Genomic DNA, 12,299 nt, shown 5'->3' with positions numbered 1-12,299 from the left:
TCTTTACCATTTCTGTCAGGTACATTTGAGATGTTAGGGTTGGGAGCTGACAGCCAAGAAATCCCTAGGATTTTGCAGTCACTACGTGACAGCCCTTCAGGTGGCCTTTAATTTCAATTTCCTCTGCGCGATCTTGTTAATAGGGCCCTTAGCGTCTTCTTACCCACTTCAAATATGGCCGCTGAGTTCCAGTCTCAGTTACCATCTGATCATAGCAACAGCTCTGGCTTCATGCCCATTTCCAAAAGGGCCTCTTCCCGCGAGGCTGAAGTTCTGAGTGCGCAAGCGCACTCAGGCCGCTTCCCGGCAAAATGGCGGTAGGTTTGATGTGCGGTCGCCGGGAGCTTCTGCGCCTCTTACGGCCACAGCGTCAGGTAAGGCTACCCCAGGGCTGAGCGCCAGGACCCAGCCCTGTCCCCATGACCCCAGCCAGAGACGGCTTGTGCCAGGAACAGCCTGAGCAGACGCTGACCTCACCGGGACCTGCCTCTCTTGACCTCGGCTCGCATGAGTACATGGGAGGGTTAAGTCCCCGACCCTGCGGGCTCAGCGGCCGCATATTGTTGTCGCATATTGTCTGTGGGTCCCGATGTCACCCCGGCCACGGAAACATCAGCCTCGACCTCTGTGCTCCGGGGTGGGCCTGCGGTAACTGAGAGCCAGGCCGCACTAAGTGCATGCCTTCGGGCCAGCTATCTGTGCGCGGAGAGTAATAGTGACTTCACCTGTGGTAGAAGGCTGCGTGCTTCGTGGCGAATGAGCATGATGAGTGACATCTGCTCCTGATAAAGGGGCCCCATCCTTCTTTTATCCTCTCAGTTCCACAGCGTCGCAGGGCCCTCGCATTGGCCGCGGAAACCGCTGACTGCGGGGCTCCTCTTTCCAACCGGCCGGTGCTGCGAGCGCCCGCACTATGTCGTCCTCGCTGGCTCTGGACCCCGGGGCCTGAGTACCTCCGTGATCTTGTTCGCAGAAGCCCAGGTAAGAGGCGATTCGTCCCTGCGACGTTAGGAGTAGTGTTTGTTGGTATAAGGAGGAGGGATGGGGCACATTCCATGCAGCTCCCAAAATGGTAGCATCTCTGCTTCGGATAGATTTTCGTATCAGTGGGGAAATAATTGAAAGTACAGCAGGCGAGATTGATGTTATATACAAGGCATTGTTTGCCATAATGGTGGCAAGCCCCTGATGGTGTATGAGATATGATTCTAGGGGTGTGTGTGTGTGTGTGTGTGTGTGTGTTAGAAAAGTTATAAATTGCATATGAATGACTTCTTGGGTATTAATATTTCTGATGGTGAGACCAAGTGAATATTTTGGTCTTAAAAACTGAATTGTTTTAAATGAAAATTATGATAGTTTCAGTATCTGCAAAATTGTGCCAGTGAAACTCAAATGACTGTGAAGTTTGGATATGATAGAAGAAATAACTTCCTAATAGGAAAGAAAGTCAGGAAGTCTTACTTTAAGTAACTCATCTTCCTGTCCAGAGGAAAAAATAAGGTGTCCTTTTTAATCCTTGAATTCTGTGTAGTCTACACTGTAGACTAACCCGGAGAACGAGAAGTAGAAAGTCAATAGAACAACCTGATACTAGCTATTAGGGGGCCTGTGATTTCTGTATGTCCCCCCTACTGAGTATTACACATGACTTCCTTTTGCACAGGTTCAGGGCCCTCCTGCAACTCCCTCACCCACAGCAGTACCTGAGGTGGCTTCTGGAGAGACCGCAGATGTAGTTCAAGCTGCTGCAGAACAGAGCTTCGCTGAACTGGGTCTGGGGTCATACACCCCAGTGGGACTGATTCAGAACTTACTGGAATCTATGCATGTTAACCTAGGCCTACCTTGGTGGGGGGCCATTGCTGCATGTAAGGGAAATACATCCTGGCCAAGGGTAGAAGAAATGGGAACTTAGGGGTAGAACTTTAAAGATAGCCTTTCTGTAAGTGGGTGGAGGGAATACAGCTGACCCTTGAGCGACCTGGGGGTTAGGGGCACTAACCCTGCCCAGCAGTTGAAATTTCATAACTTTTGACTCCTCAAAAACTTAATAGCCTACTGTTAGAAGCCTTACTGATAACATAAACAGTTTGTACATGTTTTGTATGTTACATGTATTCTACATTCTTACAATAAAGTAAGGAAGAAAAAAATACATGTACAGTACTGTTTAAAAACAACAACAACATATGATTGGGCCCAGGGAGTTCAAACCCCTGTTGCTCAAGGGTCAACTGTAGTTGCAGAAGTTTAGGGGTCAGAAAAGCAGATGATTCAGACAAGGAATAGAGGCTCTTGATCCTTAGATACACACTACTTCTCTTTCCTAAAGGACATTATAAAACCACTGGATCACCTGGGATTCAACAAGTGTAGATATTTAATGTGAGCATGGGGTTAGAGTAAGGAGACCTTGTTAACAGTGATGAAGCTGCCCTGGTTTAGGTGATAGGTCAGGCCTGGCGCTTAATCCTCTCCCCACGCACCCACCCCTGCTGCCAGTTGGAAGGTGCCCACATTGTTTCTTTTGCAGGCTAAGACTATACTTTAAATTCTGTTCTTCCTACACCTTGCTCTGGTGATCATCCTTTTCCCTAGGTCTTCAGCTTCTCTCTTTTTACTGCCCTATTCTGAAAATATAAACATGTTCAAGTATACCATGGATTTCTTTAGGAAAAGTCCCTTTTTTCATCCTTAGTTCTTTCTTCTTTCATAGCTCTTATTTAAAAGACTGTTCTGCATGCAGTGGACTTACTTCTTTCTTTCCACTCTTTGACATTCAGCAATCTGACTTACTAATACCACCTCATTTTGTCAGTGACATCATTACTGAACCCATTTTTCATACTTGATCTTTCTGTGTTAGACACTTTTTTCCAATTTATTTTATTGTAGTTTATATACAATATTACATTAGTTTCAGATGTACAACATAGTGATTCAAGATGTATATTAGGAAGTGATCACCATGTAACCATATAAAGTTGTTACAGTATATTAACTGTAATTCCCTATGCTGTACATTGCATCCCTGGATCATCTTTATTTGCAACTGGAAGTTTGTACCTTTTTTTTTAATTTTAAGTTTATTTAAGCAATCCCTGGGGCGCCTAGCTGGTGTCAGTTGATGCAGATCTTTATCTCAGGGTCATGATCCTGACCCACACATTGGGTGTGTAGGGCTCGAATTCACAACCCCGGGATCAAGAGTCACAAGTTCCACTGACTGAGCCAGCCTAGCACCCCTGGAAGTTTGTACCTTTTAATTTCCTTCCATTTTGCCCATCTTCTCTAATCCCCTCCCCTCTGGCAACCAGATTGTTCTCTGTATCTATGAGTCTGTTTTGTTTTCTAGATTTCACACAAGTGAAATTACATGGTGTTTATCTTTCTCTGTCTTATTTCACATAGCCTAATACCCTATAGGTCCATCCGTGTCACTGATGTTAAGAGCTCACTTTTTTTTTTTTAAGATTTTATTCATTTATTTGACAGGCAGAGAGAGAGAGGAGGAAGCAGGCTCCCTGCGGAGCAGACAGCCTAATATGGGGCTCAATCCCAGGGTCCTGGGATCATGACCTGAGCCGAAGGCAGAGGCTTTAACCCACTGAGCCACCCAGGGGCCCCTCACTTTTTTTTTTTTTTTTTTTAAATCGCTGCATAATACTCTGTTGTGTGTTTATATGCCACACCTTTATTCATTCATCTATCTACAGACATTTACGTTACCTCCATATCTTCACGATTGTAAGTAATGCTACAGTGAACTTACAGGTGCAAATATATTTTTGTTTTGGGGTTTGGGGGGCTTTTTTAAGATTCATTTAAGAGAAAGAGCAAGTGCGTCTTTCCAGACTCCCCACTGAGTGTGAAGTTGGACACAGGTTTGTACAATTTTGCATTCTCACCAGTGGTGCACCAGGGTTCTCTTCTCCACATCCTTTTTTTTTTCCCCCTCCCAGAGATTTCATTTATTTGACAGAGAGAGACAACACAAGCAGGGAGAGTGGGAAAGAGAGAAGCAGGCCTCCTGCGAAGCAGGGAGTCTGACTCGGGGCTCAATACCAGGACCCTGAGATCATGACCTGAGCCAAAAGCAGATGTTTGACTGAGCCACCTGAGTACCCCTTAAATACGAGTTTTTCATATATGACCTTTCTTATAGTGAGGTATATTCTCTCTAAACCCAATTTATTGAGAGATGTATCTTGAACGGATGTGGAGTTTTGTCAAATGCTTTTTCTGCATCTGTTGAGAAGATCATACAATTTTTCTTTCATTTTGTTAATGTGGTAAATCACACTGAATTTGTGAATATTAAACCATCCTTGAATTCCCAGAATAAATCTCACTTGATCAGGGTGAATCATCCTTTAAATGTATTGTTAAATGTGTTATCAAATGTATTAAATCCTTTAGATATATTGTTATAAATTATAGTGGTTGGGTAAAAAAATATTTTAATTTTTTTTTATTTATTTGACAGAGGCAGCGAGAGAGGGAACACAAGCAGGGGGAGTGGGAAAGAGAGAAGCAGGCTTCCCGCCAAGCAGGGAACCCAATGCAGGCTTGATCCCAGGACTCTGGGATCATGACTTGAGCTTCAGGCAGACGCCTAATGACTGAGCCACCCAGGCGCCCCGGTTTGGTAATATTTTGTTGAGGTTTTTTGCATCATTTATATTCAGCACAGATTTTGGCCCGTATAGTTTTCTCTTTTTTTAATGTCTTTGTCTGCTTTTGGTATCTGGGTAATGCTGGCCTTGTAGAATGAGTTTGAAAGCTTTTCTTCCTCTTCTATCTTCTGGAATGGTTTAAGGATAGGTATTAACTCCTCTATGTTTGGTAGAATTCACCTGTGAAGTTATCTGGTCTTTGGAGTGTTTTTTGTTAGCATTTTGATTGCCCATTTAGTTTCATTACTAGTAATTGGTCTGTTCAGATTTTCTATTTCTTCCAGATTCAGTTTTGGAAGATTGTGTTTCTGGGAGTTTATACATTTCTTTTAGGTTGTCCCTTTTGTTGGCATATAATTGTTTATAGTACTGTCTTGCAATCCTTTGTGTTTGTGTTTCCCAGGTGGTGTTGGTTGTTAAATTCTTTCACTTCTGATTTTATTTGGGCCCTCTTTTTCTTAATGAGTCTGGCTAAAGCCTTACCAATTTTGTTTATCTTTTTTAAAGAACCATCTCTAGTTTTGTTGATCTTCTCCATGGCTTTTTTAGTCTATTTCATTTGTTTCTGCTTTAATATTCATTATTTCCTTCCTTCTACTAACTTTGGGCTTTGTTCTTTTTCTGGTTCATTTAGCAGTAAGGTTAGATTGTTTGAGATTTTTCTTTCCTAAGATAGGCCTATACCACCATAAGCTGCCCTCTTTGGTTTGTTGGTTTTTTGGTTGGAACATGTAGTTCATTTACACTTAAACTAATTACTGATAGATATATACTTCTTACCATATTTTCTTCTTTTTTAAGATTTTATTTATTTATTTGACAGAGAGAAAGATCACAGGTAGGCAGAGAGGCAGGCAGAGGGGAAAGGGGAAGCAGGCTCCCTGCTGAGCAGAGAGCTCGATATGGGGCTCGATCCCAGGACTCTGAGATCATGATCTGAGCCAAAGGCAGAGGCCCAACCCACTGAGCCACCCAGGAGCCCCTACCATTTTCTTAAGTAACCTTTACATCCAATGTGGGGCTTGAACTCAGAACCCTTAGGTCCAGAATCACATGCTCTACTGACTGAGCCATCCAGGCACCCCTACTTCTTACCATTGTATTGATTTCTGGTGGTTTTGTAGTTCTCTGTTGCTGTCTTCTCCCTTGTAATTTGGTGACTTGTCTTAGTGTTATGTTTATATTCCTTTCTCTTTATTTTTGTGTGTTCTATTATAGGTATTTGGTTTATGGTTACCATTAAGTTCCTATTTAACACTGTATGTATAGAAATCTTATATAAATGTATGTTAAGTTCATGATTGCTTTAAATTCAAGTGGATTCTAAAAATACTAGTCCCCCCTTCCCACATTTTATGGGGTTTTTCCCCCCCAAGGTTTAAAAACTTATTTAGAAAGCCTATGAAATAATTGTGTAATAATTTGAATGGGTAGGTTATACAAGAAAATGGCTTGAAAATTCCCGCATTGTTTTTAACATTGTATCTTAGAATTAATATTCTAAGATATTTGTGATATTCTTAAATTTTTGTATCCCTTGACTAATTATTGTAGGTCTAGATAATTTTACTACTTTTGTAACCTTCACCCTAGCTCTGTAGGTAATTATCCACTACCTTTATTATATGTTTACTAGTGAGATTTTTTTTTTCATAAATTTTCTTATTTCTAATTATGGCCTTTTCTGTTTTGAGAAGTCCCTTTAACATTTCTTTTACAGGGCTGGTTCAGTGTGGATGAACTCTTTAGCTTTTGCTTATGTGGGAAACTCCTTATCTCTCCTTCAGTGTGAGTGATAACCTTGCCAGGTAGAGTATTCTTGGTTGTAAGTTTTTTCCTTTGACTATTTTGAATATATTATGCCACTCTCTTCTGGCCTTTGAAGTTTTTGCTGAAAAGTCAGCTGATTGCCTTATGGGGGGGTTCCTTGTATGTAACTAGGTTGTTTTGTTTTTCTTGCTGCTTTTAAGATTCTTTAACTGTTGGCATTTTGATAACTAGTCTTAGTGTGAGTCTCTTTAGGCTCATCTTTTTTGGGATTCTCTGTGCTTTCTGGACTTAAATGTCTGTTTCCTTTGCCAGGCTAGGGAATTTCTCAGCTGACAGGTTTTCTGTCCCTTTCTCTTTCTTCTCCTTCTGGATCCCTATAATGCCAGTGTTAGTTAGACCTGATGTTGCCCCACAGGTTCCTTAAACTGTCGTATTTTCCTTTTTGCTGTTCCATTTGGGTGATTTCCACTACCTTTCAGATCACTGATTTGTTCTTCTGCATTACCTCATCTGCTGTTGAATCCCTCTAGTGGACTTATTTCAGTTACTGTATTCAGCTCTGATTTTTTTTTTCATAGTTGAAGTTCTTATTTTGTTGATTCTTTGGAGTTTGGTGAGTATGTTTATGGCTATTACTCTGACCTTTTTATCTGGTAGATTGTTCATCTCTTTAGTTCTTTTCTGAGGTTTTGTCTTATTTCATTTATAACATGCTCTCTGTTTCATTTTGCCTAACTCTCTGTTTCTTTGAATTAGATCAATTCTGTCTCTTGGTCTTGAAGGAGTAGCTTTTTGCAGGCGTCCTGTGAGGTCCAGTAGTGCAAACTTCGCAGGCACCTGATCCAGGTGCCTTAGGGGTTCTTCATGTGGGCTGCATGCACCCTCCTCTTATGGCTGAGTCACTGTTGTTGCAAACTCAGTGGTTTGCAGGGCTGTCCCCTGACACAGCTGTCTGCAGGGCTCAGCCACAACTTCTTCAGGTATGCTGGTAAGCAGGGCTGTCCCCCATCCTGTCTGAGAGGTCCAGCCACTACTGCTGTTGGGTGGGCAAGTGTCGGGGTTGGGTCTCAGCACAAATGGCTACAAGGCCCAGCTGTGACAGCTGTATTCCACTGATGGGGAGGCCAGGCCTCCTGTGTGGCTGACTGTGAGGTCCAGCTGCTGTGGGTGCTCTAGTATATGCAGGGCAGGGGCTGCTTGTTGGGGGTAGTGGCTCTGGTGCAGGCTCAGGCCATTTGGGTGTGGCAGGGGCAGGGAGCCACTTAAGGGCTCTTGGCCTGTGGGTCACTTGGGCTGGACAAGCTGGTGCTAGCACAGTAGATGGAGAATGTCGGAAATGGTGCCTGCCAGCTCTTCCATCCCCAGATTATGTTCCAACAAATCCCTGCCCTGCCAGCATGCCCTAAAATTAATCCGTTAATCTCCTTCACATGTGGCCCAGGTGTAAGCCTCGCTGGTTTTGTTTTTTGTTTTTTTAAGATTTTATTTATTTATTTGATAGAGATCACAAGTAGTCAGAGAGGCAGGCAGAGAGGAGGAAGTAGGCTCCCTGCCAAGCAAAGAGCCCGATGTGGGGCTCGATCCCAGGACCCTGAGACCATGACCTGAGCTGAAGGCAGAGGCTTTGACCCACTGAGCCACCCAGGCGCCCTGCCTCGCTGGTTTTCAAAGCCAGGAGTTGTAGGGCTGGGAACCCAATATGGGGCTTGGACCTCTTGTTTCACAGTATATATCTCTCTGGTTGTGAAATCCCTGCCACTGTGGGTCCTGACTAGACCCTGTCTGTGCCTCCTACCCAACTCAAAATGACTTTTTCTTTATATCCTTAGGTGTGTAAGATCTGTTCTGCTCAAGTTCTTTATACAGAGGTAATTCTATATGGAGTTGTAGATTTTGGTATATCCTTGAGAAGATGTAAGCCCAGGATCTTTCCTCCTCTTCCATTTTGATCCCCTTGGGCCTAGGGTCTGAATTAGACACATTAGACCTTGAAATCTCTCTCTTGGCTTTTGTGATCATCTTTCCTGATTTTCTTCTGGTCTTTCTAACCATATCTTTCCACTGCCATTGCCCAGTTCTCAGTCTTCTCTTTCAGGGCTAGTATTTTCCATTTCATCCTTAGTTTCCCTTCTCTTCCCATCCCATATCAACCACGGTAAGGTTGATAAAGCCTAATCCCATATTCCCCACCGCACCACCACCCTCTCTTCTCAGCCCAGACCACCTTCCTTGTCTACAGATAAGCTAAATATTTTTTGAATGATCAGGAAATAGGAAGTATAAGAAACAGGGAGGAACTAAAGCAGTAAGCCACCAGATTACTTCCTACCCTAGGGATTTCTAGGATAGTGGCTTTCACTCTTCATTCTTAGGAGCCTCCAACATCTATAATAGTGCCTCTGAGAAAAGCAAAGGCTAGCGCTTGAATAGTTCTGTAGCCAGACTACTCTCTCTCTTTCGGAGCAGTTTTTATATATCTCTTATATTTTATCGCTTATGTATATTGGGGCTATACTTAAAGAGTTGAGGGTAGGGAGATTCCATTGATAATAGAAAACTTCAGACATCACTATCTAGAAAAGTATCTTGTCTCACCTCCTTTTGTTCAAGGAAATAAACAGTATCCCTGGCCATTTCCTTATAGAAGTTAATGCTAGATTTTTGTGAGGTCAAAGCAGAGGACTAAGCCTTGCAGGAACCAAGTCATCCCTGCCCTTTGTTACGTGTTCCTTCAGGAGGTGTCCCAGTATTGAAAAAAACTAGAATAAAAAAGACCCTTTTAGTGAGGACCTAAAAACCTTCAACCTTCCAACTGCAGGACTGCTTTGATTTCACTCCAGTCCTAGTCTGTGTTTTCCAGGTACCGTCCTTGCCCGCTCCCTGGTGTTTCCTCTCATCGTGAAGGGTCAGCGAGAAGCAGCCAAGATCCATAACCACATGCCAGAGATCCAAAAGTTTTCTACTCGAATCAGAGAGGCCAAGTTGGCAGGAGACCATGCTGAGTGTGAGTCAACTGCAGAATGCGCACAGGAGAGGACCACATCTACACTCTCCTGACACTCTGCTGAGGGAAGGGAATGGCATATATCAGGAGTTGCTAGAAGTGGGCAAGTTCTAAAGATCTACCTACTTCTTGGGCCTAATGTTTCCAGTGATTGGCCAGGGTTAGGTAGAAACTTTATGGGCCAGGTGGTATGGATGGTCACCTCCATCGGTGTAATTATTAACCCAACCATTAACTTCCCCTCCTTTACAGTTTACAAGGCCTCCTCGGAAATGACATTTTACCAGAAAAAGCATGATATTAAATTCTTTAGACCTCTTATTCTACCTCTGACTCAGGTAAGCAAAAACATTTTCCTTATTTTATCCTGTACCAGTCAGATAAACTCCTGTTTCCCATGCCTTAAACCCCCAAAAAACAAGTGGTGGTGATAGGGTTTTCAGTAATAGAGAAATGAAAATGTCCCTTTGCTAAAGGGTACTGATACTGTTTATCCTGTGTAATAGGCCCCGATCTTCATCTCCTTCTTCATTGCCTTGAGAGAAATGGCCAACCTTCCTGTGCCCAGCCTGCAGACAGGTGGCCTTCTGTGGTTCCAGGATCTCACACTGTCTGACCCCACCTACATATTACCACTGGTGGTCACTGCTACAATGTGGGGTGTCCTTGAGGTAAGCTCAGGTTGGCGAAGTGCCAGGCCTGCAAAGTGGAGAGTGAAGAAAGTAGAGATGAAGGGTTGAAATCTGAGCCAGATTCTCTAGAAATGACACGCATTTGTTTTGTTTTTGGTTTTTTTGGCAGTTAGGTGCAGAGACTGGTGTGCAAAGTTCTGATCTTCAGTTGATGAGAAATGTGTTGAGAGTGATGCCCCTAGCCGTCTTGCCCATAACTATCCATTTCCCCACGGTAGGTAATAGTTTAGGAACTGGCCCCAAGCCTTTCCATCTAGCCCAGCCATCTCCTATCAAGCTGACAGCAGAGGACAGTTCCTGAGTACTGTCTCTTTCTTCTCCTCCAGGCGGTGTTCATGTACTGGCTCTCCTCCAATATGTTTTCCCTGGTCCAGGTGGCTTGCCTCCGGATTCCAGCCGTACGGACTATACTTAAAATCCCCCAGCGTGTTGTGCATGACTCTAGCAAATTACCTCCACGGGAAGGTTTTATAAAAAGCTTCAAAAGAGGTAAGGGTCTGTCCTTAGTGAAACACGACTGGGGGAAAGTCATCTAAAAATGGGCATAGGACCCAGTGTCTTCCTCCTCTTTACCGCAGGGTGGAAGAATGCTGAACTGGCGCATCAGCTCCAGGAGCGCGAACGACGCATGCAGAATCACTTGGAACTAGCCGCCAGGGGTAAATAACCCTTGCAGGCTCGATTCTCTGATTTGTTTCTTCCTTTCCTTCGTTCCTCAAGGTTTGTCTTCTCTTGCCCTAGGTCCCTTACGACAGACCTTTACCCACAACCCGCTGCTACAGCATGGAAAGAATCAGCCTCCCAGCACCCCTAACAGCAGCAGTGCCAAGCCAAAGCAGCCCTGGCGTGACACACTGGGCTGAAGTCCGTTCCTGCTCAGACTGGTGGGAGCTCTCTCCTCAGACTCAACCTCCGAACAGATTGGACCCAGAGTCCTTGCCCCAGACCTAGAAGCCCTGGGGCATAGAGCTCTTCCTTTTAAAAGTGGATTCCATTACAGACTCAAACCTAAGTGTAAAAGAGCCAGGTGATCTTTGCCAGCCACAGAATCAGTAAACCTCTGTACTACATGCTGCTTCCGAATACTTATTAAACAGGGAAATGGATGGTGTGCTCCAGAAAACTGAAGACGACATCGACTGGGGACTGCTCCTGCCCGTGCTCTTAGGAAGTGCCTCAGCATTGTAACCTGGCATTACAAGCTTACACTCCCACCCCATACGTGAGTTTTTCCATCCACATTTATCTCAGGATGCTATAAATATTCAAGTACATGTGCTCAGAATTCTTAGATATAATTAGGCTGTTAGTGAAAAATCTCATTTTGCTAGAGCAGCTTCGGTGTGTTCTCTTGTGTAGAGTGGTTGCATCAGCTGACTTGAGAGGAAAGAAATACTCATACTTTCAAGCACAAGACTGTTTTTAGTGTTCCTCTTAGGTCTCTGGGACCGTTCTCGAATGAAACTACTCAAAGTTTAGAACATAACCCTTTTATTATCTAGCACCTGTGACAGTTTCATGTCTCTAAAGGAGACAGGAATTTCGGAGCATTTTTGGCTCTTTTAAAGGAAAAGGAGTGGGTAGGCACACCCAGGGGTGAGTAAAAATCTTAACACAGGGGATCAAGCCCACACCTGACATGCTCCCCACCACTGTCTGTTCCAGATTTTATTTAAAGGGACAATAAAGCAATGTGTAGCAAAACAAATAAATTACTTTTCATCTCTTAAAAGGCAGGTTCGAAAATTGAAGTCATCTGTCCAGAAACCTGGGCTGAGCAGCTTTAACCAAGTGTACTTTCCTTTTCACCCTCCTTGGCTCCAGCCAGTAAGGGATGAGAGGCCCCTGCTTTCCACATCTCAGGATTGATTCTAGACAGTATTTAGTCAGACTTGGGATCTCGTTGCTTGGGTATCTCTCCTCCATCTTCCAAATCCATCTCTGCAGCAACTGACATACACAGGACCTGGAGGTACCATGTAGCAGATGCTACAAAGAGAAATGTGAGTCAGAACTAAGAGGTCAGCTGAGTTCAGTTCAAGGGGCACTGAATGGGGCTGACCTGAGGGATAATTCGGTTAAGCCTAACAACCAGAAGCCCCTATGGCAAAGCTGACTTGGGAGGCGGGGAACCAGATGTGGAGGGGTGGAAAA

The 12,299-nt window shown here is 43.9% G+C and overlaps 2 protein-coding genes across 4 annotated transcripts in view; one reads left to right on the top strand and one right to left on the bottom strand.

Annotated features, from left to right (window-relative positions):
- The first annotated feature begins 285 nt into the window (after positions 1-285).
- On the top strand, positions 286-11,979 carry OXA1L (OXA1L mitochondrial inner membrane insertase). Its single transcript, XM_080831371.1, has 10 exons — positions 286-374; positions 820-981; positions 1,667-1,871; positions 9,310-9,453; positions 9,706-9,791; positions 9,960-10,124; positions 10,255-10,359; positions 10,472-10,634; positions 10,724-10,804; positions 10,887-11,979. Exons 1-10 carry the CDS (start codon positions 312-314, stop codon positions 11,006-11,008), a joined length of 1,296 nt encoding a protein of 431 aa, XP_080687497.1. The 5' UTR covers positions 286-311; the 3' UTR covers positions 11,009-11,979.
- SLC7A7 (solute carrier family 7 member 7) overlaps positions 11,623-12,299 on the bottom strand; it is a 35,725-nt gene continuing 35,048 nt past the window's right edge. For all 3 annotated transcript variants that reach the window (XM_080831370.1, XM_080831368.1, XM_080831369.1), the window contains one exon: positions 11,623-12,134. In XM_080831370.1, coding sequence (XP_080687496.1) covers positions 12,028-12,134 — 107 coding nt within the window. In that variant the 3' untranslated portion in view covers positions 11,623-12,027. The remainder of the gene's footprint in view (positions 12,135-12,299) is intronic.

Source organism: Martes martes (assembly GCF_963455335.1).
Source record: "Martes martes genome assembly, contig: scaffold_142, whole genome shotgun sequence".
Classification (NCBI taxonomy): Eukaryota; Metazoa; Chordata; class Mammalia; order Carnivora; family Mustelidae; genus Martes; species Martes martes.
This window is presented reverse-complemented; position numbering and strand designations above follow the sequence as displayed.